The 21,338-nt window shown below is 36.4% G+C and overlaps 4 protein-coding genes across 4 annotated transcripts; 3 read left to right on the plus strand and 1 right to left on the minus strand.

Annotated features, from left to right (window-relative positions):
• Positions 1 to 2,188: 2,188 nt before the first annotated feature.
• On the plus strand, positions 2,189 to 5,711 carry CBG18470 (the record flags this gene model as incomplete). The annotated part of the gene is made up of 7 exons (XM_002634570.2): positions 2,189 to 2,194; positions 2,514 to 2,624; positions 2,674 to 2,752; positions 2,872 to 2,990; positions 3,192 to 3,326; positions 5,213 to 5,424; positions 5,480 to 5,711. The coding sequence occupies 7 exons, from the start codon at positions 2,189 to 2,191 to the stop codon at positions 5,709 to 5,711; spliced, it is 894 nt and encodes a 297-aa protein (XP_002634616.2).
• A 1,567-nt stretch (positions 5,712 to 7,278) lies between these two features.
• Positions 7,279 to 10,094, minus strand: CBG18471 (the record flags this gene model as incomplete). The annotated part of the gene is made up of 5 exons (XM_045236149.1): positions 7,279 to 7,680; positions 8,352 to 8,760; positions 8,840 to 9,132; positions 9,183 to 9,529; positions 9,797 to 10,094. 5 exons carry the CDS (start codon positions 10,092 to 10,094, stop codon positions 7,279 to 7,281), a joined length of 1,749 nt encoding a protein of 582 aa, XP_045096491.1.
• Positions 10,095 to 11,720: 1,626 nt separating this feature from the next.
• CBG18472 lies at positions 11,721 to 18,216 on the plus strand (the record flags this gene model as incomplete). Its single annotated transcript, XM_045236150.1, has 11 exons — positions 11,721 to 11,763; positions 11,809 to 11,939; positions 11,987 to 12,197; positions 12,247 to 12,507; positions 13,415 to 13,598; positions 13,747 to 14,085; positions 15,121 to 15,410; positions 15,821 to 15,920; positions 17,166 to 17,325; positions 17,776 to 18,093; positions 18,136 to 18,216. The coding sequence occupies 11 exons, from the start codon at positions 11,721 to 11,723 to the stop codon at positions 18,214 to 18,216; spliced, it is 2,118 nt and encodes a 705-aa protein (XP_045096492.1).
• A 1,044-nt stretch (positions 18,217 to 19,260) lies between these two features.
• CBG18473 lies at positions 19,261 to 21,014 on the plus strand (the record flags this gene model as incomplete). Its single annotated transcript, XM_002634573.1, has 4 exons — positions 19,261 to 19,510; positions 19,964 to 20,175; positions 20,559 to 20,617; positions 20,663 to 21,014. 4 exons carry the CDS (start codon positions 19,261 to 19,263, stop codon positions 21,012 to 21,014), a joined length of 873 nt encoding a protein of 290 aa, XP_002634619.1.
• Positions 21,015 to 21,338: the final 324 nt, after the last annotated feature.

Consider the following 21,338-nt stretch of genomic DNA (forward strand, 5'->3'; position numbering starts at 1 on the left):
TCAATTCACTCTTGTTTCTCTACTTTTTTCTTGTCTGCATCTGATTGCTAAAAAACTGTAGGAGACATGACTTCCTATTGCTGGGGTTTACGAGATCAAAAATCTGATTCTCAATCTTGAACGCTCGGGCAAGATTTATCTTGAAAATCGGGCAAGATTTATCTTGAAAATCGGGCAAGATTTATCTTGAAAGAGATAAATCTTATGAGGATACATTTAAAAATTACTGTTTCAGGCAGATATCATACTATAGCAGCTCTTGTAATATTGTTCTTCCGCGGACATTTATAGCTGAAAGTAATAGAACTAGAAGCAAAATATAAAAAAAACATCTGAAAGTCAAAATCTATGGCTAGAATTTTAAATTCGTTTCAACATTGATGATGTATCGATTGTGCAAGTGTAACATTGTTCTGAAAAGTTTTCAAATGTTTAGTTTTTTTTTGTAATTTTCACAAATGTTTTAATGTTGAACTTTGAACAAACTGAAATTTTTTGATTCAGTTATTCAATTTTTTTCACTGTTTCAAAATCTTGGTTTTAAAAATCAGAAAATTAAAGTAGAATTTTCACTTGAGTCTTCTTCGAAATCAAAATTTTAATCGAATTTTTGAAATTTTGGAAAAAAAATCTTTGGAAAATCACTCTTCGAAAAAGTATGAGAATAATCAATTGTCTTCATTTTTTGACTTGTCTCAAATGTAGTAACCCGCGCGTTCTAATAGCTTCTTTGCAAACTCTCTTCAGTTTATCTGAAACCGAAAATATTTGTATTTCTAATAATTTTTTTTGAAACCCTATTTCAATGAAATTGACGTCATTATCTAGGTTTTTCTATTTCGGAGATTTCAAGATAAAAAATCTGATTGTGTGGTTTGGGTTCTCAAAAATCGGCCGAGATTTATCTTAAAAGAAAGATGAAAATTACTGTTTCAGACAAATCTCATACCGTATCAGTATTGGAAATATTCATTGCATAGGAACTCACTAAAAATAATAGATCTAAAAAAAGAATCAGAAACTCTCTAATTTAAAGAAACCAGAAACAACATTCGAGAACAGGAATTGTTTATTTTGGGCGATGCTAAATTGAAAAATGTGAAAAATTCAATTTCTTGAAATCAAAAATTACTGTTCCAGACAAACTTCATACCATAACTAGTTTGGAAAATTTGTTTTCTCGACAAAAAATGTTCACATTCTTGTCAATTGTGATAATTCAAGTAGTCTGGACATCCGGACAAACCGCCAAACGGATATGCTCCTGTTTCACAAGTCATTCTCGCGGAGCAACACGCAATTTCAAGGCTCTCTCTCTCTCTCTCTCACTATTTTCCTGCTCCCCCTCTGCGTCTCTTCGCTCCCTCTATGCACTCTAAAATCTCCATGACAACCAAATGAATATGTTCTCCAGGACCCCCCTTCCTCCCTTCGTTTTTCTTATTATGCCTCCTGGGATTGCTCAGCGCAACGCCGTACACTATCTCTCCCTGCTATTGGTTATTATCACTTGGCTTTGTGTTTTTCAGGTTAGTTTTTTTTGTTGGGAGTTTATAAAACTGAAAAATTGTTACAGAACCATTTTTTGAGCATTTTAAAATTTTTAGGAGTTATTTTTAAAGGAAATTTTGAAAATTCTGAAACTTTTAGAACGATTTTTTTTTGCAGGCAGTCATCTACACGGCACCGAAATTTCTAAATTTGAATAACAAATGATTTGAAAAAAAAAGGAAACAATGCCGCATATCGAAATTTTTCGGGAGGTAAGAAATACGTTTTTTGCGAATTTTCGAATTATAAAATTTGAATTATTATAGCTGTACCGTTGAACACCGCATTGATTTGTTTTCAAATTCATTTTTTAAAATTTAAATTGAAACAGTAAATTTTAAAATTTCAAAAAGAAATTTTTTATGATTTTACAGTTTGAGCTGAAAATTTATGAAAAAGTTGAAAAAGAAAATTTTTTGAAATTTTGAAATATCGCATACATTTCAATGTATCGTCTAATAATGAGAAAAAAAATTTTAAAAGAGGCGAGACAGCAAAAATTTCGGGGGACAGGTCGGGGGGACGAAATCGCGCCGCGCTTATGTAGACCATCGGCCGTCAGGCGCCTTCGCGCCCCCGTAGCTCAGCCGGTAGCGGCGCTGTACCCCCGAGCTGCCTGTCATGAGTTCAACCCCTCATGGGGGTTCTCTATGCAAAAAATCAGGAAAACTTTTTTTGGTGTCTGGCCTCCTTTAATTAAAAAAAACAATTTTTGAAACAGCAATTTTTTTTGAGTTTGAAGTTTTGAGAATTTATGGGTGAGTGAGATCCTGAATTTCTGAACTTTTGAACTTTTGAAATTTTAGAACTTTGATGAATGCTGATTTAGCTGAAACTTTATGTTTAAAAATGTTTTTTTTTCAATTTTTGGAATTCATTTTTAAGATTATGCTTCGTCTAACAATAGTTAATTTTTTTGAACCCTTTAAATAATTTTTGAAACAGTTAAAAATATTTTTCAGCCTGTCTACCGTTCCTATCGCTCTGCTGAATGCAGTTGGGCTGCATTTTATATAAAACTGGTCAACATTTTTCGCTATTTTCTACCGATTCTTATGATTTTTTTAACTGATGTGAGTTTTGCAAGCGCATTTTTAATGGGTTACGGTAGTCCATTTTCAGGGTCTCTGGAAAAAGACAAACACATTTCGAGAGGTTCCAAGTGTTTCGGTGACTGGCGATTTTATAGTTTACGGTTACGGTAGGTTTTGAATTTGAAAATTTTAGAACTTCTGAGTTTTACAATTTCAGAATTCTCGAATCAAAGAATATCTGAATTTCTGAATTTTCGATTTTTCTAATGTTTGAATTAATTTTCAGGTCACCAAAAATCGATAATCTCCTCTTCATATCCAGTTTTAAATGCGGCAGCTTCTGCTGAGCAATTCTCCACTTCTCAAATTTTACACCATTTCGAAGAAGTGAATGATAATGAAAATGTAAGAAAATATACTCCCCAAGTTTAAGCTCAATTATCTCGATTTCTATAAGAGATATCAAAAATGTGTCAACTGATAAAATGTTTGTGATATTATGATAAACATTTTATCGGTTGACACTTTTTCGATATTTTTAAAAGTAACCGAGAGAAACTGGCTCAAAGTTATGGAACTTGAATCTTCGTAAAAATTTGATTCCAGAATATCCCATCATTCCAAAAATCCAATCAAAACTTGCATATCGATTTTCAAATGACGACTCAAAATGTGTCAATTAACACGCTTATCTATGCATTTTCATTAAAAATGAAATTGGATTATCACTCAATTGTTGATGTGAGTTTTTTCAAATTTTAATTTTTTTTTAAATCTACCAGTCGGTTTACGCCCCAGTCGGAGGCTCAACCTCCTGGCTTCCGCTTACTGTACCTTACAATTTAATTTCTAATTTAAAAATTTTCGAGTTTCCGAATTCGCCAAAATTTGCGAAAGTTTTGCATACTATCAATTTTCTTTGAGGAATATTTGATTTCCCAAATTTTCAAAATTTCCAAACTACTGAAAAAAGATTTTTTATGTTCTGAAATCCGGAGTATGTTAACTCCCGGCTTCCTGAAGTTTTGGATAACTAAAAGTTAGGTTTACTAAGCTTTATGCCCCTCCGGGTTGAGCCTCCTGGCTCCCGCTTACAGTACCCGTTGTTTTATAGACAAGTTTTGTCATTTTTCCAGGGACTATTTTTTCATGGTCTATTAGGAAATTTCGAAATTCGATATTTTGGTTATTTTGTATTCCTAGAATTCGGAAAGTCAGAAGTAAGAAAATCCGGAAATTGAAAAAGTAAGACACTCGCAAGTTGAGAGATTAGTAAATTTTAAAAAATCAGATGTAGGAAAACATTAATTTTGAAATCTAGAAAAGTGTTTCAGTCTTTATGTCTCAAATACCCAAATTTTGGTATATCAGATTTTAAGGAATCGGACAATTCCGATTTTTGCATACTTACTAAAGGGGCTGGCCTGAAACGGCCCTGTTCGCAAAATTTATAGAATTTCGAAAAAGAATCGAAGAATAGAATCGAGAATTTGAGAACCTGAAAAATTAGAAATTCAGAAATTCAACTTTTCGAAACACAGTCTTGTCGAAAAGTTTTTGGAACTTCGGGAAATCGGAAATGTAGATTTCAGAATTCGAAAACTCTAAATTTCGAAAATTTAGACATTCAGAAAATTGAAAACCAGAAATGTGGGAAAATCTGAAACTTTGAAATTTTTTGGCATATCCGGTGAATCAGATCTCAGAAATTTATATATTCCGAAATTTGAAAGATATAAAAATAAATTCGGAAATTCTAAAAAATTTTCTGAATTCTGAAAAATCGAATGATCAGAAAGGGCGCTGTCATTTTCCCTCCCATTTTGTTTCTTTCTTTTTTCCCTTTTATTTTCTTTCCTTTCCACTGTTTCAGAATTTTTTCTTCCTTTCAAATCTTTAAAACCCATACTAAAAGAATATTTTCACAAAATCCTTTCTCTCAAATATAGCGTGGATAAGAAAAACATTTAGGCGGTTAGACAGAAATGACGTGAATATTTCTTCAATATTTTTCTAAACATTTGCTTTTTGCGCTGTAGAAATTGAAGAACGTCTCTAGAAGACGTCAGACACAAAATTTCGCAAGATTAAATATTCGGGCATCATCTAGCTGCTATTTCTGGATATCTGTGAAAATTTAGGAAATTTTGGTTCATTCTGGACTTCGTTAGGGAAGGTGATACGGGAACAAACGGACACACTCACACACAGAATTTGGTGATTGTTAATAGTAAAGATCGTAAAACCTGTAATTTCGAGCTCTATTATCTTGGTTCCTATAAAAGATATCAAAAATCTGTCAATTGATAAAATTTTTATCATGATATCACTAACATTTTATTAATTGACCGAATCTTGATATCTGTCATGGGAAATGAGATAGTTAAGCTCAAAGTATACAGGATGCAAATAACAAAATTGGAAATGGCAATAGTACACTTTGAGCTCAATTATCTCGGTTCCTATCAGAGATATCAAAAAGTTGTCACCTGATAAAATATTTTTCAAGTTATAATGAACATTTTATCAGTTGATCACTTCTTGATATCTTTTATAGGAACAGAGATAATTGAGCTCAAACTTGGCAGTGTTTTACGGTACTTTTCAAAATGATCAATTTCTTCCAGGCCGAACTATTTCTAATCGACACAATTCATCTAGCATCTCCAACTTCAAAAGTCCAAACTACCGCCCGTCTTACTGTAGATCAATCGATTCCATTTAAGTCCAGAGAAAAATTCAAATTGATTGAAAAACGAAGACAAGATGTGCAACATTATCAGATACAATCAGTGATAAAGAGAATTGCAGAAGCACCGATTTCATGGAATATGGAAAGGTAAGGGCGCTCTATTGACTATTTGGCGGAAATTCAAAAAGTTTACTTTTTTCAGAAAATCCACACTCCTGCTGTCAGCCGGCTCTCCTCCATCCACACTATCTCTCACCCTATTTCTCTCGATTCCAGAAATGGAATTCACATATAAAACTGGATTTTGGGAACTCCTGAAATGGTTCTGGATACAGTATTTGGCTGCATATTTCATAATTGACCATATTTTTGCATCGCTCACTTCCTATTTATTCAGAAATCGCGTTTTCTATGTGAATGATGTTGTCAGGTGATAAATAAAGTTGTTCTAGTTTTATTTATTGGTTTATTGATAGTGATGAGTAACCCGGTGAGTAAATCTCTCGTTTTTACTGTTTTTCTAATTTTCCGATGTATCTGGAAGAAAAATTGACAAAAACCTAGAAAACTTTTGAAAAAAACCGAAAAACAGTGAAAACGAACGAAAAAATTTCAAAAGTTTGAATTCGCGCGCTTTTACTCACCGGGCGGCCTAGAAAAAACCTCGTCCCTAAGGGCTTTCAGCGTATTTTTCGATGCGTTTCTCTCGATGAAGGAAATTTTTTTGAATTTTTTCTTTATTTTTAAGTCAACCTACATGCATTTCTGCACATTTTGATTTTTCACAATTTTAATAGCAATTTTTACGCAAAATTAGATAATCTCCGCCTTCTTCGAAAATTTGTTGAAAAATTCGAGATAACACCGGAAACAGATTATAAACAACAACAACAGAAAATGAAAGCAATGAAATGTTCTAGGTCCCCTTCAAAATGGCTAAAAAATGTCCTGACATGACCCATTGTGTGTTTTCTAGCAAATCCATTTTTTATTTAATCCAAAACACTCATTTTAAGCCAAAATAACTTTAAATAAATGTGAAAACTTATACTTCATAAAAGCTAGAATTATCAGAAAAACCAAGAAATTGAGCTCCGTAATCAGTTGGTCGCATACTAATTCCGAAGTTCGAAAACTTGGAAATTCTAAAAAATCTCAAATACTGAAATTCTGAAAATTGGAAATCTGGAAATTCAAAATTTCGGAAATTCGAAAACTCTGAAATGTTGGAATTCTCGAATTTCTAAATTTCTATATTCCTGAAATTCTGAGTTTCAAGTTTCGTGAGTTTCAGAATTCCTCAATTTTCAAAATTTCAAATTTCCGAAAATTCCAATTTCTGGATTTTTCAAAATTTCCAAATTCCAAAATTCTAAGACTTTATTACTTTTTGAATTCCAGTATTTTTAAATTTTCGAATTTTGTACATTTTTGGATTCTGAAATTTCTTAAAAACAGCCTTAAACTACAAATCATTCAGTTTCTAAATTCTTGAATTAATTTCTCGATTTCGAGGATTTTTGAATTCCTGCATTTCTGAGTTTTCCAAATTTGACTTTTTCAATGAAAATTAAAAATTAGTAAATAACACAACTCTTCATTATTTTTCTTCATCTTCCCTTAAATCACTTGACAAGTATTTAAACAGAAAAAGAAGGAATTTGAAAATCAAAGAATAATTTTGCACCATAAAAGAAACACAAAAAAAAGAAAAGAGAATTGAGCAAAAAATGAAGAGAATCGAAATACAGCCATTTAACTTTTTTCACATGATTCTGGGGCAAAAAAACTGGGAAATAAAAAAGCAAAAAAAAAAGATTTTTTGGATGAGGATCTGGGGAAAAGGGGGAGAAAATAGAGGGGAAAATGCCAAAAAAAAACGAGTACCAGTAGTTTTTAAACGAATTTTCCGAAAGAGGAGGCAATATGAAAAAGTGAGAAAGAGCAAAAAAAAGACCAGCTTTAAGATTTTTGACAGTAAAAAGGGAAATTTAACAGGATCTAAGCCACTCTTGGCATCCAAGACGCTCCAAACGCCGATTTCGTGTCTTTTTGAGTCTTCGCCACGGCATCTGCCTTCTCCTTCTGAGCACGAAGACGTGGATCCGAGACGACACCAGTCCCACTGGCACCCAGCAACGAGGAAAAAGCATCGAATTGTTTCGAAATCGCCTTTGCTCTTCTTGGATCGTTATTCGCAATTTTATCCGGATTCTCGACACTGGAATACGGAGAACCCTTCTGGACCCGTACGAGTCCCCAGATGACTTGAACGTGTTGTGGTATCACTGGAACACGATGATTGCTGTTTCCGAACATTGGTGGGGGAGAGGCTGGCGAGTCGTCTACGGGTTTTGGGCTCGATTTCACTTTTCCACTGTTCGCAAGCTTGTTGAGCATTTCCTGGAAAAATTAGTTTGTTTTTACTGATAAAAATTTGAATTTCCCGCTTTTTGAATCGAAATTTCCGAATTTCTGTGCATTTTGCAGTTGGCTGAAACACCAAATTCAACGACAAAATGCACAGAAATTTAGTTTATTCGAATTTCTGTCCATTTCGTCGTAGAATTTGATGTTTTTTTCGGTTGAAACGCCAAACTCAAGGACAAAATGCACATTAGTTTGAATTTTCCGTTTTTTGAGTCTAAATTTCAAGTTTCCGGGCATTCCGACTAGTTTGAAAGCGAAAATTGTATTTCTGTGCATATTGTCGTAGGATTTGATGTTTTTTCGGCTGAAACATCGAATTCGACGACAAAAAGTGGAAAATTGAATTTCCTGCTTTTTTTGAACACGCAATTCGAACTTTCGTGCATTTTGTCGTCAAATTTAATGTTTTTCGACTGGAACATCGAAATTTCCGACAAAATGCACATAAATTCGAATTTACCGCTTTTTGAGTCCACATTTTCGAATTCCGGGGCATCTCGGCTGAAACATCGAAGTTGACGACAAAATGCACAGAATTTTAAATTTTCTGATTTCGCAAACGCGAAAACTGAATTTTTGTGCATTTTGTCGTAGGATTTGATGTTTTTCAAAAAGCCCAAAATGTATTTAAAACTTAAACTAACATTTAAATCAAATGCTGGCGGCGATGCGGCTCTTCTCTCCGGCTGAGCAACCACTTGTGGCACCACTAATCCGGGTTGTTGAAGATGTGGCAGATCATCGAATGCATTCCACGATGCATCATCTGTGGCTGCTGCTGCTGCATCGGTGCCATATTGCTCAGTCTTGGTGGTTCGATGGTTCGTGGTGGTGGCAGTCCTTGTACTTGTTCTGGGCGGGGTACGACTGATGGAGCATTGAAGTATCCACCTTGACCTGGTGGGAGGTATCCTGGCTGTTGATGCGTTGGCATTGGGTTTCGTTGAATCGTTGGGACGACTACAGCGGGTGGTGGAAGTTGGGATGGATGGGCGGCCTGTGGGATGGCTGCATGGATGACTGGAGCGTGTGGTGGAGAAGCTCCGTTGGGACCTGGAAATGGGATTTTTTGAATTTGGCGCCAATTTTGAATTTGTAGCTACAGATTGGCCAAAAATGGCTCAAAATCGGCCGAAAGTTCTGGATTTTTTGCTCTAACATACCTCCTGGAAGCAACACACGTCGTCTCGGAGCCATAACCTGAGCTGCTGCTGCTGCAGCAGCGGCATTTGCAACAGGATTCTGTCTGTAGACCGTCGGTTGTGGCTGTTGTCGAAGCTCGTCGTCAGCCAAAAGTTTCTCTATCAATGGTCGAGTGTAGTCGGTTAAAGGGACATGCGAGTAACGGCAATTGTCATTGTGACACTGGTTTTTGTGGAATTGCTTGCAGGGGAACTCGCCGTGGAGCATCAGACATTGAAGACCCTTAAATTAGGCTTTTCGGTGAATTTTTTCAAATGGTTTTCTCAAAATACCTTTTTACAGAAGCTATTCGCATAGAAATTGCACAATTGTGGTCGTCTCAACGAGTCTTCTGCCTGATGCGAGTACGAACACTTGTCCCCATCTCTACAGTAACCCTCACGGAAGAATTTGCATATTTGATGTTCTGTCTGGAATCGAGGCTTCACTCCATTCCTGAATCCACCTCTGAATCCTCCGCGAGCTCCGAAGAACGGTCGTTTCACTCTTGCATCGTAGTCTTCGTCATGGGCTGGGGATAGACGTCGTCGACGAGTCACTCGGTAGTCTGTGTCGGCGAATGGCTCCTCTTCTGAGCTGGCTGCTGCTCCACTACGATAGTCTTTGTCACCGAAATATTCTGAAAAAGAGCGATTTTGGGGTTTTTGAATTTTCGAAAAATTCGAAAAAAAATTTTTAGCGATTTTTTGGAATTTTTTTCGTTTTTTTTCCGGATTTTTCACAACTTTAAAACCATAAATTTTCATCAAAAAAACCGTTTAATTCTCCTCAATTTACCCCTCAAAAACCGAATTTTCCGCCAAAAAGCCGCTTCCACTAAACAAGGCGCACCCCGTCATATGCGGAGTGTCGTTTGCGATTTTTTTCTCTTGAATTCTATACTTACCGTTGCCATCTGGAGCATCATTATGGGACCCAAATGGATCCGAATCTCGTTCTCTTTCCCTTTCTCGCTCCCGTTCACGCGGAGGACTATTCTGCTCAAATCGACGGACCCTTTCTGCTCGCGGAGTCTCTCTAGAAGGTTTCTCAGCGGCCGGAGCCACGTGAGCCGCCGCCATTGGAGGTGTTGGAGCTCTAGGAGGAGCTGCTCCATCATCGTCGTCGCATATTTCACCGTCTTCTGGAAGTTCGCCGTCCTCAAAGTCTTCTTTGGCTCCATTGTGGGATAAGATGTCCGTCATGGTGTCTAAAATAGCGAATTTAGATGATCTGGACCTAATTTTTAATGATAATTATAGGAAGAAATCGAAGAAAATAAAAAGAAAATTTTCAAGTTTTTAGGGATCAGAAAACATTAAATTTTTTTTTAAATCTATTTTTCTATAATTAGCCTTCTCTCAATTTGCTCATTCTTTCAGATATTCAAATTTCCCTCCTTTCAATTTTCCAAATATTCGTTCAATCACTCTTTTTTCGCTTTCTCCGGTTCTTTTTTCTTTTCAATTTCCGGTTGGGCGGAGCGAGTACGATGACCAACGTCGCCGATTGGTCGGCTTGGCCCCGCCCATTTTTGGAAAAATTCGAGCAGGGGTTTGGGAGGATTTTTGGTTTAAGAATTTGAAAAAATTGTACTGAAGGTGTCTGGAATGGTGGCTGGATTTGTCTTTAATTAATTAATAAAAGCGGGCGATTCGAAAAATGTTTGGGAGAAATGAATTTTGCTATACAAACCTTTACTTTTATGAATCTTTCTCAACTGAAAATCTGAATATTTTTAGGGGTTTTTTTTGGAATCTCAAATTTTCAAATCACAATTCCACTGGAAATTCCAGTACTTTCGTTCTCGTATTTCGGGACTTTTCCTGCCATTCCATTTTGTGATTCCTCGAGATTGTATTTTGATTTTTTGAAATGTTTTGTATTGAAAAAGGATCGATATGAAAAACCACAGAAAGATTGGTGGATGCAGCTATTCTCAAGTGACTACTATCGCAGCCCGTCATACACACAAACCGACCGCGAGGGAAAGAGGAGACGAGTCTTCGCAAATAACACTCAACTAATCGTGCGGCGAGGGAAGCGCGCGCCGTCTCCTCGTATTACACACTCTCACACAAATTTATTGATCCTGAGAAGACTCGAAAACATGTTTTCATCTGGGGAAAAATCTCAATCTTAACAACAAAAAATAAGCGGCAAATTTGGATCTTCTAGGTCTAGAAAACTCGAATTCCAACTGAACTATCGGGAAAGAAGCAACGCAGATTTTTAGATATTCATCTTCGAAACGACACCTTTTTCAGCATAAAGACACTTCCAACCACCAAACAGATGTTCAGGCTTTCCACAAGCAAATTTCGAAATTTCAATTTTACCTCCACAATTTTTCAGTGCTTTCTTTTTGGTTCAATCTCAACCTCTCTGCAAATTACTTTCTTGGGTTCTCTCTTTATAATCAATTTCTTCTGATTTGATCATTATATTCCCAACAACATCTTTACCTAAAACTTTGTGTTAGAAGGCACGTTTTGTGCACAAAAAGAAGACAAAAAATGAGTATAAATCCTCCAAAGTATCATTGAGGAAGGACTATGTATTTCGAAAATCACGAGTTCTGTGGCGAGAAGAGACGAGAGACCGCGCGTCATTCGGAACCGCGACGCGTCCGCAGCGCGCGCGAAGGAAACACGTCTCTTTTTTGTCTCGCAGCGAAAGAAGTACGGTGGCACTCGTTTCAACTGTGCGACTTTCTTTTTTGTGTGAAAATTCCAACTAATCGCTTCCGGAAAATTAGAAAATATCACTGAAAATCTCTGAAAATCGAAGAAAATTGAAGAAAATTACAGAAAAAGCGGAAAAACGGGTCCATGAGTTTTCATGACGATTCGCATATTTTATCACAGCTGGGAAGTGAGTCTACCTGAAAATGAAAAATTAAAAAATTGAAATTTTTAGTCTTGGATTCGCACGAGCGCAGTCCCAAGCGAGACACTGCGCCAACAGACAAAAAATTCGTGGATGTAAAGCTGACGGCGTCGGTTTCAGATGACGATGAGGACGATGATGAGGATTTGGTCTTTGACAGAGTAAAAATTCCTTTAAAATCCAAAAAATAATAAATTTTTGCTTCCAGAACAACCTGTTATCCTCCAACAAACGACAGAATGCTTCACTAATTCGAGGGAGAGCTGATAATCAAACAATTCGATTTCTGATTCTTTTGATCCTTTTTCTAATTGCTGGACTTGTAAGCACTGCGACCAGCCTATCTATATGTTCCGTTCGACACGAGGTGATAGGATGTCTTTGGACTTGTATTGGAATGTTTTGTGGCGCTTGGGCTAGTGAGTTTTTCGAAAAAATTTAAAATTTCAGCCAAATTCAAATTTCCAGCCAAGCTCACCGCTTCCCGGTCAAATCTGATGCTGTTCCTACTCGCAACCCTTCTCACTCTCCTTGTCAATCTGTTTTTCGCTTTTAGCTTCTCATTTCTGTTCGCTCTCCGCGGATTTTTCGTCGGAGCCACCTTGTATGGTGGAGCTCTCGTTTGGTTCGCTTTCTGGAGGAAACAACCAAGGAAATTGCTTATTTTGCTGTTGGTATTTTCCGCTGGAGGTCTGCTAGCAATGTCTGTGAAAACTAGCGTGTTTTCCGGTGAGATTTGGTTAAAATTCGAGAAAATCGAGAAAAAAAACCGAATTTTTTATTTTTAGTTTTTTTCACTGATTTTTTCCAGGAACATTTTGAAAAACCTTTAAAAAAGCTCAAAAAAAGCATTTAAAATCGCGAAACATTGAAATTTGGCATTGAAAACTACCCGTAACGTCATTTTTCGGCTTTTACATCCTTTTAGAACTACAGTAATCCGAAATTTTTGAAAATTTGGCCATAAATTTATTGTTTCCAGATTCTGAGAGTAATTTTCACAAATACCCTAATTTGATAAGATTTTCATATTGATTTCGGGTTACTGTAGCTTCTGGAAAAGTGCGCAAACACCGAATTGTCGAAAATCGAGATTTCGCGATTTTATACTAATGGACCATGGAAAAACTCGAATTTTGTGAATAAAGCTGTCACTGTATTTTTGGAACTACAGTAGTCCGAAAAATTCAAAAATTGAGATGCAAATAAATCGAGTAATTTTTGTTTTTATGTCAATTTTCAAGCCAATTTCGGGTTGCTGTAGCTTGGAGAAAGTACGTAAACACTGCATTTTTGAAAATTGAGATTTCGCGATTTTGGACTAATTTGTGAATGGAAAATTTCGAATTTAGCGATGAAAACTATTAGAAATGACATTTTTGCGTACTTTTGGAACTACAGTAACCTCAAAAATTCGAAAAAAATTCCGATTTTGTTCCGGAAAATCTCGAAAAAACCTAATAAAAAGCTGGAAACAGCACTTAACATCATGAAACCATCGAATTTAGCAATGAAAACTATTCGGAATAACATTTCTCAGTATTTGCGGACTTTTGGAACTACAGGGAAAAATTTAAAGAAAAAATCCAAAATTGATTTTTGCTGATTGCTTAAGACTCAAAAAACACATTTTCAGAAGCCACCAGCTCCCTCGCCGATATGAGCATAGTCACCAGATCCATTCAAAATACAGTATCCCGTTTGAAAAGAGCCGCTGCTGTCCCAGAGGAAACTGATAAAACGCTGCTTCCCTTCGTGGCTGTTGTCGATAATTCTACACAGAAAATTATCAATGATACTGCAGATTCTACAGTGAAAAAGTGGGGTCTTTGGTCTGAAAATCGCTGGAAAGGCTTAAAATTAACCGAAAAAATTCAAACTTTAGCTTATTTTTCCCATATTCTGCCTGAAAATCGCTGTTTTTTGTCTTAAAAAGCTAAAGCATCATTCGAAAAATCCAAATTCCAGACCCGAAGTGGCGACTGGAACACTGGAAAAATCCAAGACCAAAACCGAGATGAACGCTGAAAAAGAGAAAGAAGTGGAGGAGAAAAAACTGCCGGTGGTTGATGGAAATACGAATTCCACGGATTCAGAAGCCACGACGACGTCTTCTAGTACTTCTACGACTACTACAACCTCTACAACGACGACGACGACCACAGAAGCTCCAACAACGACTTCTACAACTACAACGACCACGACGACGACTACAGAAGCGCCAACGACGACTACAAAAGTGATTACTGTAGATGTGAAAACGAGGGATAGCAAAGAAGAAGCGAGACGGAGGAAGCAAGAGGATCCGTGAGTTTTTTTGGTTCGCAAACAGGTAGAAGTTCTAAAAAAATTATGTTGAAAAATCAACAAAAATCGAAAATGTGCCGAATTTCTTGACCAAAAAATTCCCAATTCGAAAAAAAAATCTGAAAATTTTTGGAAATTTTAAGAAAATGCGGGAAAAGTTGCTTAAAAATTCTGAAAGTCTACTGAAAATTCCTTCATTTTCGGTCTGAAAACTTCCTTTTTTTTTCCTATTTTTCTTTTTTTTTGATCCAAAACTCCAAAAAATTGACTTTTTTCTTGCAAAAAGTTCTATTTGATCAGATGGATTTTCGAAAAAAAAAAATAAATTGAAAATCAATTTTGGAGGGAATTTTTACTTCAAAATGTGTAGAAAAATATGTAAATTCATATAAATCTGAGAAATTTTTGAAAAATTGAGAAATACCGGAAAATTGCTACAAAAGTGACAAAAAAGTCAGATTTTTCGCAATTTTTTCTTCGACTTTTTGCGAAATTTCTAGACCTTTTTAGGGTTTTCAGCTATTTTCGAAGATTCCTTTTCGATTTTCTCCGAATTTTCGGTCTGAAATTTGACAGGATAATGTTCCCGAAAATTACTGTAGAAAACTTATTTCGCGCTTGTAGTTTTTTCTGGAAATGGAAATGTTTTCTACAGTAATCTACAGTAACTTTCCCGAACACCAGCCTGTCAACATTCAGACAAAAGAAACCGGAAAAATCGAGAAAGTTTTTTTGAAAATAGTTAAAAACCCTAAAAAGGTCAAGAAATTTTTCGAACATCGAAGCAAAATCAATATTTTTCTCAAAAACGTTTTGGCGGGAATTCGAAAAATATTTGAGAAGCTTCTAGAAGTTTCCAGAAAAATGGACGAGATTTTTGTCAAATTATCATAGCTACATTAACCCGAACTCCATTTTCTGATTTCAAAAATTCACAAAGTCAAAATTAAAAATGAGCCACAGTAACCCAAACCAATTTCAACATTTCAACAAGAAACGAATCCAAACAGCTACAGTAACCCTATCTCTTTTCAGATCTCCCCAATCCATCGTATCCCCTCCATACCCTGCAAACTGCCCCTCCGACTCCCTCTTCTTGACTGGAAACGTGGCATCTGCTGAAGAAACCATCTCCTCATTCGTCAAAACTTTTGTATCTTTTGGTGTCATAATCTATTTTATCTCCTATGCCCTCTGCTGTCTTCCATGTGGATTGAAGCCAGATTCGAAAGTCAAAAAGCTAGAATCCGATTCGATTGTTGGTCTGGGAATGCGTCTGAGGATTCTGATAGCCGCTGTACAGACAATTGTTGGATTTTTGCATCGTAAGAGATTTGTTTTCAAGGCAAAATTATCATTTTCTGAACTTTTCAGCGAAAAATACCGTGATAAAAACCAAAAAAATTGAGCTCAATTATCTCGGCTCCTGTCAAAGATATCGAAAATCTGTCAACTGATATAATGTAGCTGATAATATGATAAATAATTTATCAGTTGACAAAATATTGATATCTCTCGTAGGAGCTGAAATAATTGAGCTCAAAATAAGGACCATAAAACCTGTAATAAAAAGGCCGTCACACTGCCAAGTTTGAGCTCAATTATCTCGGCTTCTGCATGATTATCATAATATCAGTTACATTTTATCAGTTGACAAATTTTTAATAGCTTTAATTGGAATCGAGATAATTGAGATCAAAATACAGTAATCTTAAATTTTCGTTTTTCTTTCCAGAAATCAAACATTTCCACTCGTCGAATCAACCCAATGCCAGTTCTGATCACATTCTAGTCTGTGTATTTGTGGTGATCACACTGTTGGTGATGGCTTTTGGGTGAGTTTTTGATCTTCAAAATATTAAAAACCCAATGAAAATGTACCGAAAAATATGTAAATTCCCATAGAAACAAAGAAAAAATTTAAAAAAAAACTATTTTTTTAAAAACAATTTTGCTCTACTTTCGCTAATCTTCTGCTGAAAAAAAAACTTGGTGGCCTAGAAATCTGATTTTTGGACTTTTAGGCCATTCTAGACAACTCATGACGGCTTAGAATCCTACAAAATGGTCTAGAAATTTGAAATTTACAGAAATTTTTTTCTCAAATCCCTTTAAAGCATACATGTGGATGGCCGGGCCGCGGGCCAGCCCGGCCCGTTCGGCCCGCCTAGGACAACTTTTCGAAATTTTTATTTTTCGAATGTGCCAAAATATTTATAATGGCACAAATATTAATCCAAATGCATACAACCATCCGAATTAATTGAATTTTTAGCAAAAAAATCAAACTTCATTAAGCCAAGGATAAAACTTTTTTTTCTAATTACGACTTCAAAACAGTTTTTATCGACAGTATCGGCCTCTAGTGTGGATTTTTATTCACTAAGAAGAAAAACCATCTTGAAAAATGATGATTCGCTTTAAAACTTCAAAATTTTCAAAAAGCGGGCCGGCCATGTGTAATTTTTTCCGGCCCGCTTTTAGAAAAATCTTAGCCCGGCCATGGCCCGGCCCGGCCCGGCCCGTGGGCCGGTCATCTTTTCCACAAGTATGCTTTAAAGGAGGCCAGACACGAAAGTCTGCGGAGTTTTCTTGGAGCGAGATCATGTATTCTGACGGAAAATCGTGCGATTGCGACCCAATGCGCGCTACTTGACGAGCATTTATTTTTTTTAGAATAGACTAAATTTCTTCACTGTTTGGCAATTATTCCCGATTTTTTCTCGTTACTCGGTCATTCTATGATGTCGCCGCATGAAAACGGAAAAAAACGAATACGCACAGATGGGAGTCGAACCCGCGATGCGCGACTGATAGACAAGCGTGCTCACCTCTACACCACACAGCGCTTTCCGCCTAATGCCGGTAAAACGGTTATGAAACGATGAGTGGGCGCCGCTTGGAAGAACGGTCGCGTTCTCTCGCTTTTACAGTAACAGGAAGTCATGATTTGATGTCCATCGTTATTTTCTGACTGTACTGTGTCATATATCAAAAAACTGGAATTTTGAAAATTTCATGTCTGACCTCCTTTAAAATCCTGAAAAAACCTCAAAAATTCAAATTTTAATTTTTTCCAGAGGACACAAAGTTGGCACACTTGAAGCTGTGATTGTCTCCTACCTGCTTACCGTGTTCGGAGAAGTCGTTCTTCTATTTTCAGCGAATTCTCAATTTGGGAATATTGTATCAAATTGTGGATTGACTGCCATTTGGGTTTCGCTCTTTTTCGTTGTGGAGGTACGGTTTTTAAGGCTGAGCAATCATTCGTTTTTTGAGAAATTTTGAGCTTTGTTACTCTAAAAAAACGGATTTGGCGATGAAAACTGTCCTAAATGTTATTTTAGAGGTGTTTGCGGACTTTTGGAACTACAGTAGTCTCATCAATTCAAAAAAAAATTGAACTACAAATTTATTGTTCCCAAAAAACACGAATCTGATAAGAACAATGTCAATTTTCAAGCCACTTTTGGATTACTGTAGCTTGGAAAAGTACACAAACACCGAATTTCGAGGTTTAGCGCTTATTTCGCGATTTTAGACTAATTTCACTATGACAAAAACGAATTTCGCGATGGCAACTACCAAAAATGATCTTTTTAGGTGTTTGTGGACTTTTTGGAACTACAGTAACCAAAAGAGCTAGAAATTAGTAGTTTTCAGGATTTTTTACTAATTTTGGATTTCCAGATCTTCCTCCAAGTGCGTGCCACCGTCCAACTTGCCTACTTCCTAATTGCTTGGATCGTCGGCCGCGCCATAGCCTGTCTTTTTGCACTGGAACCAGTTTTCGAAGGCCTAGAACATTCATTCTGTGTCCTTTTCACGATTTCCATTGGAATTCTACTGTTCTATATCGTCAGAATGCTCCAAAAATCGAAACGGCTCAAAGAGATTCTGGATAATTCGAGTGCTCCGATTGTTGCTCATTCGACAGGAGATGGAGAGTATATCTCGTTAACTGCTCAAGACGTTTTGGATGATGATGATTTGATTGATGATGATGAGGTTTGAGAAGTTTTGAATTTTTTTGAAAATATTGAATTCCAGATGGATCGAAGCTCAATGGATCTGGACTACGAGCTGGAGCAACTGGGACTTGAGCCAGTTGGAGCATCATCGCGGTCATAATCTCATTTAGTTCCATTCATAGCCTTTTTTCTGGGTTTTTAAAAAAATCTTTCGCTAGTCTACATTTCGGTGCCTTTCAATGCTTTCTGGTTTTTCCCCCATTTCCAGTTGTTCCTTCTTTCCCTTGCTTTTCAATAATTCTAAAAAAATCTCGGTGATCTCATTTTTCTTCTCTCATGTGATATAGTGTGTGTGTGTGTATAATTTCATGTGCTGCTCCTTGTTTCCCCTCTTTCTCTGGTCCCTTAGTGATACTTTTTTACAATATGTGCAAAGTTTCTTTTTATTTCTATTGGAAAGAACAAAGTTTTATCGATTTGAAATTTTGTTTTAAATCGAGCAAATTTGAACAAAAAACAATAAAAATACTGCCAAAAAAGTGCTGAAATTCGCGAAATTTTCGCATTTTTGCTGTAATTTTTTCCGAAAATTTTCGAGTCCGCAAACACCGCGACGCAATAATGCACAGAAAATTAATTAGGAAAACAATGATTTTTTCGACTTAATTGACTGAAAATCAATTAAAATTAGCTGGAAAAAACTGAAAAAATTTTTTCATAAGAAAATTATCGATTTTTTTCAAACTGAAATCTCAGAAATTGTCGAAAAAATTTGAGAAAATCGGCTCGCAAAAATTTCTCGGAACACAGTTCCGCAAACACCACCACGCCACAATGCACAGAAAAATTAATTTTGAAAAAATTAAAACCATTTCTGTGCAAAATTTGCATCGGAGTTGACTGATAATCATTGACAATTGGCAGAAAATTTGTTACAAAAAAAAATAAAAATATGTCCGAAAATATTTTATGTCTGTTGGGCGTGGCTTTGAGGGGGTAATTGAAAAAAAAAGGAAAACTCTGGAAAACGATTTAAGCGAAAAATGTGAAAAATTCGCAGGTTTTCGCAAATTTCAGTAGTTGTCGACTGAAAAAAAAAACTTTCCACTGGAACATCCGAAAACGGCGGCAAATTCAAAAAAATGTTTAAACGTGAAATCCGACCTAAAAATATTTTTTCAAAAAGACGAAAAATATACCGAAAATGGCGACTGCCACGAGTGTGCATAGGCAAAATCAATTCAAGCAAAATTTGGGCGAGAAAAATCCTGTTCAATTTCCTCAAAAAATGTTCGACAGCAATCCATTCATATTCAAAGCAGTCTGTTTGTTGATTCTTCTGCGTTCATTTGATGCTCAAGAGAAAAAGTGTCTGGGTCGAGAGCCACAAGAACTCGAGGACGGGTGCACAATCATCGAAACGAAACCATTGGTTTTTAAAGGCACACAAAGTGGTTCGTGTAGTTTTTGTAGTTTGAAAGGCGGCGGTACGGTGGAAATTTTTTCTGGTGTTTGCAGACTTTTGGAACTACAGTAATCCGAAAAATTCAAAAAACACAAAATTTGAGCTAGAAATTTATTGTTTCCAAATTCTGAGACTATTTGTTACAAAAAACACAAATCTGATGAGAAAAATCAGATAATTTGCGGTTTTTGTCAATTTTCAAGCCAATTTTAGGTTACTGTAGCTTGGAAAAGTACGCAAATACTGAATTTTTGGAAAATCGAGATTTCGCGATTTTAAACTAATTTCACTATGGCAAAAATGAATGTCGCGACGAAAACTATCCAAAATCAAGTTTTCCGGTGTTTGCGTACTGTTGGAACTACAGTAACCTTTTCAGAACTTTGAGTAAATGAAATAATATTATGAATCCACTACAGTAACCCGATATCGATGTTTCCAGAAGCCGTCATTCGCACAAAAGTAGAAAAGGTTCACGAAATTCATGCTGGCCTAGAAATCATCGAAACTGATTATGAGAATTTTGATTTCCTGAACAAGACACTCAGAGTTCTCAGAAATCCCGAAGGAGCAGCAATCACAATTCGGAAGAATACAAAATTGAAGAGACTCGGATTCTGGGCGTTGTCGACTCTTGAAGCGAAGAAAGATGGCGTGCGTTTGATTCGATTACTGTAAAAGATATCAAAGTTTTGTCAACTGATACATTGTTCAACATGATATCACCAATTTTTTATCAGTTGACACATTTTTGATATCTTTCACAGGAACCGAGACACTGTAAACACTCTAATAGAACGCCACCCGAATCGTTAACTTTAAGCTTATGTATCTCATTTTCTGTGAGAGATATCAAAAAGTTGTCAACTAATAAAATGTTGCTGATATCATGATAAACATTTTATTAGTTGACAACGTTTTGTTGTCTTTCATAAGGAATGAGATAAATGAGCTCAAAGTGGACGGTCCGGGTGACGTTCTATTAGAGTGTTTACGGTAATTGAGTTTAAAGTACGGTCATGTTTTCGAAATTCCAGCCAATCATGATCATTGACAAGGACCCATTTGCGCAAATTGCTGACAAAGAGGGCGATGCGTGAGCTATCAATCAATAAAATTATCCAAAAACCTGAATTTCCAGATTACGAGACCTCAAACATCTGGAATTCGTATCACGCATTGGAGTCGATCCAGAAAACCAATGTCCACAGAAATTCGCTGAAGTCATCAAATACAAAGAAGAGGTTCCGTTTCATAATTATTGGGCTCTTTTTTTAATTATTGGTGTGGTCCTCCTCATTTTTGCAATCGGAATGTTAGTCTGGTATAAGCGCACGAAGAAGGTGGTGAAAGCAAAGAAGGCAGAGAGCCCCCAGTCGAAGGATTTGGAGAAAAAAACAGATGGAGCAGATGGTGGAATAGGTGATGGTGTCCCAGAAAAGGCGGGTAGTATGCAAGGAAAAGTGGCTGCTGAGGATCCGAAGAATAAGTGATAATGTTCTTTCTTTTTGCTTTTATGAATAAATACATTTAAATTTTGTTTTTTTTTTCCTTTTTTTAGGTATTTATTTCGTTTTCACACAAAAAAAACGATTTAACGTGATGAAAATTGACGAAACTTGAAGAATAAAAAGCGAAAAATCGCCCCGCACTCTGCGTCTCCGCGCGCCGCCTTGTCTCTCGCCGCCGGCTACACACAAAGTATAGTGGGCGGCGGAACCCGGGAAGTGTCGGCCGCACGTTTTCATCACATCCGCGCCGCTTGCTGACTTCTTCAGTCTTCAGTATGGGTCAAATATTGATCTGCAACTGAATAT

Source organism: Caenorhabditis briggsae (assembly GCF_000004555.2).
Source record: "Caenorhabditis briggsae complete genome, chrIV, whole genome shotgun sequence".
Classification (NCBI taxonomy): Eukaryota; Metazoa; Nematoda; class Chromadorea; order Rhabditida; family Rhabditidae; genus Caenorhabditis; species Caenorhabditis briggsae.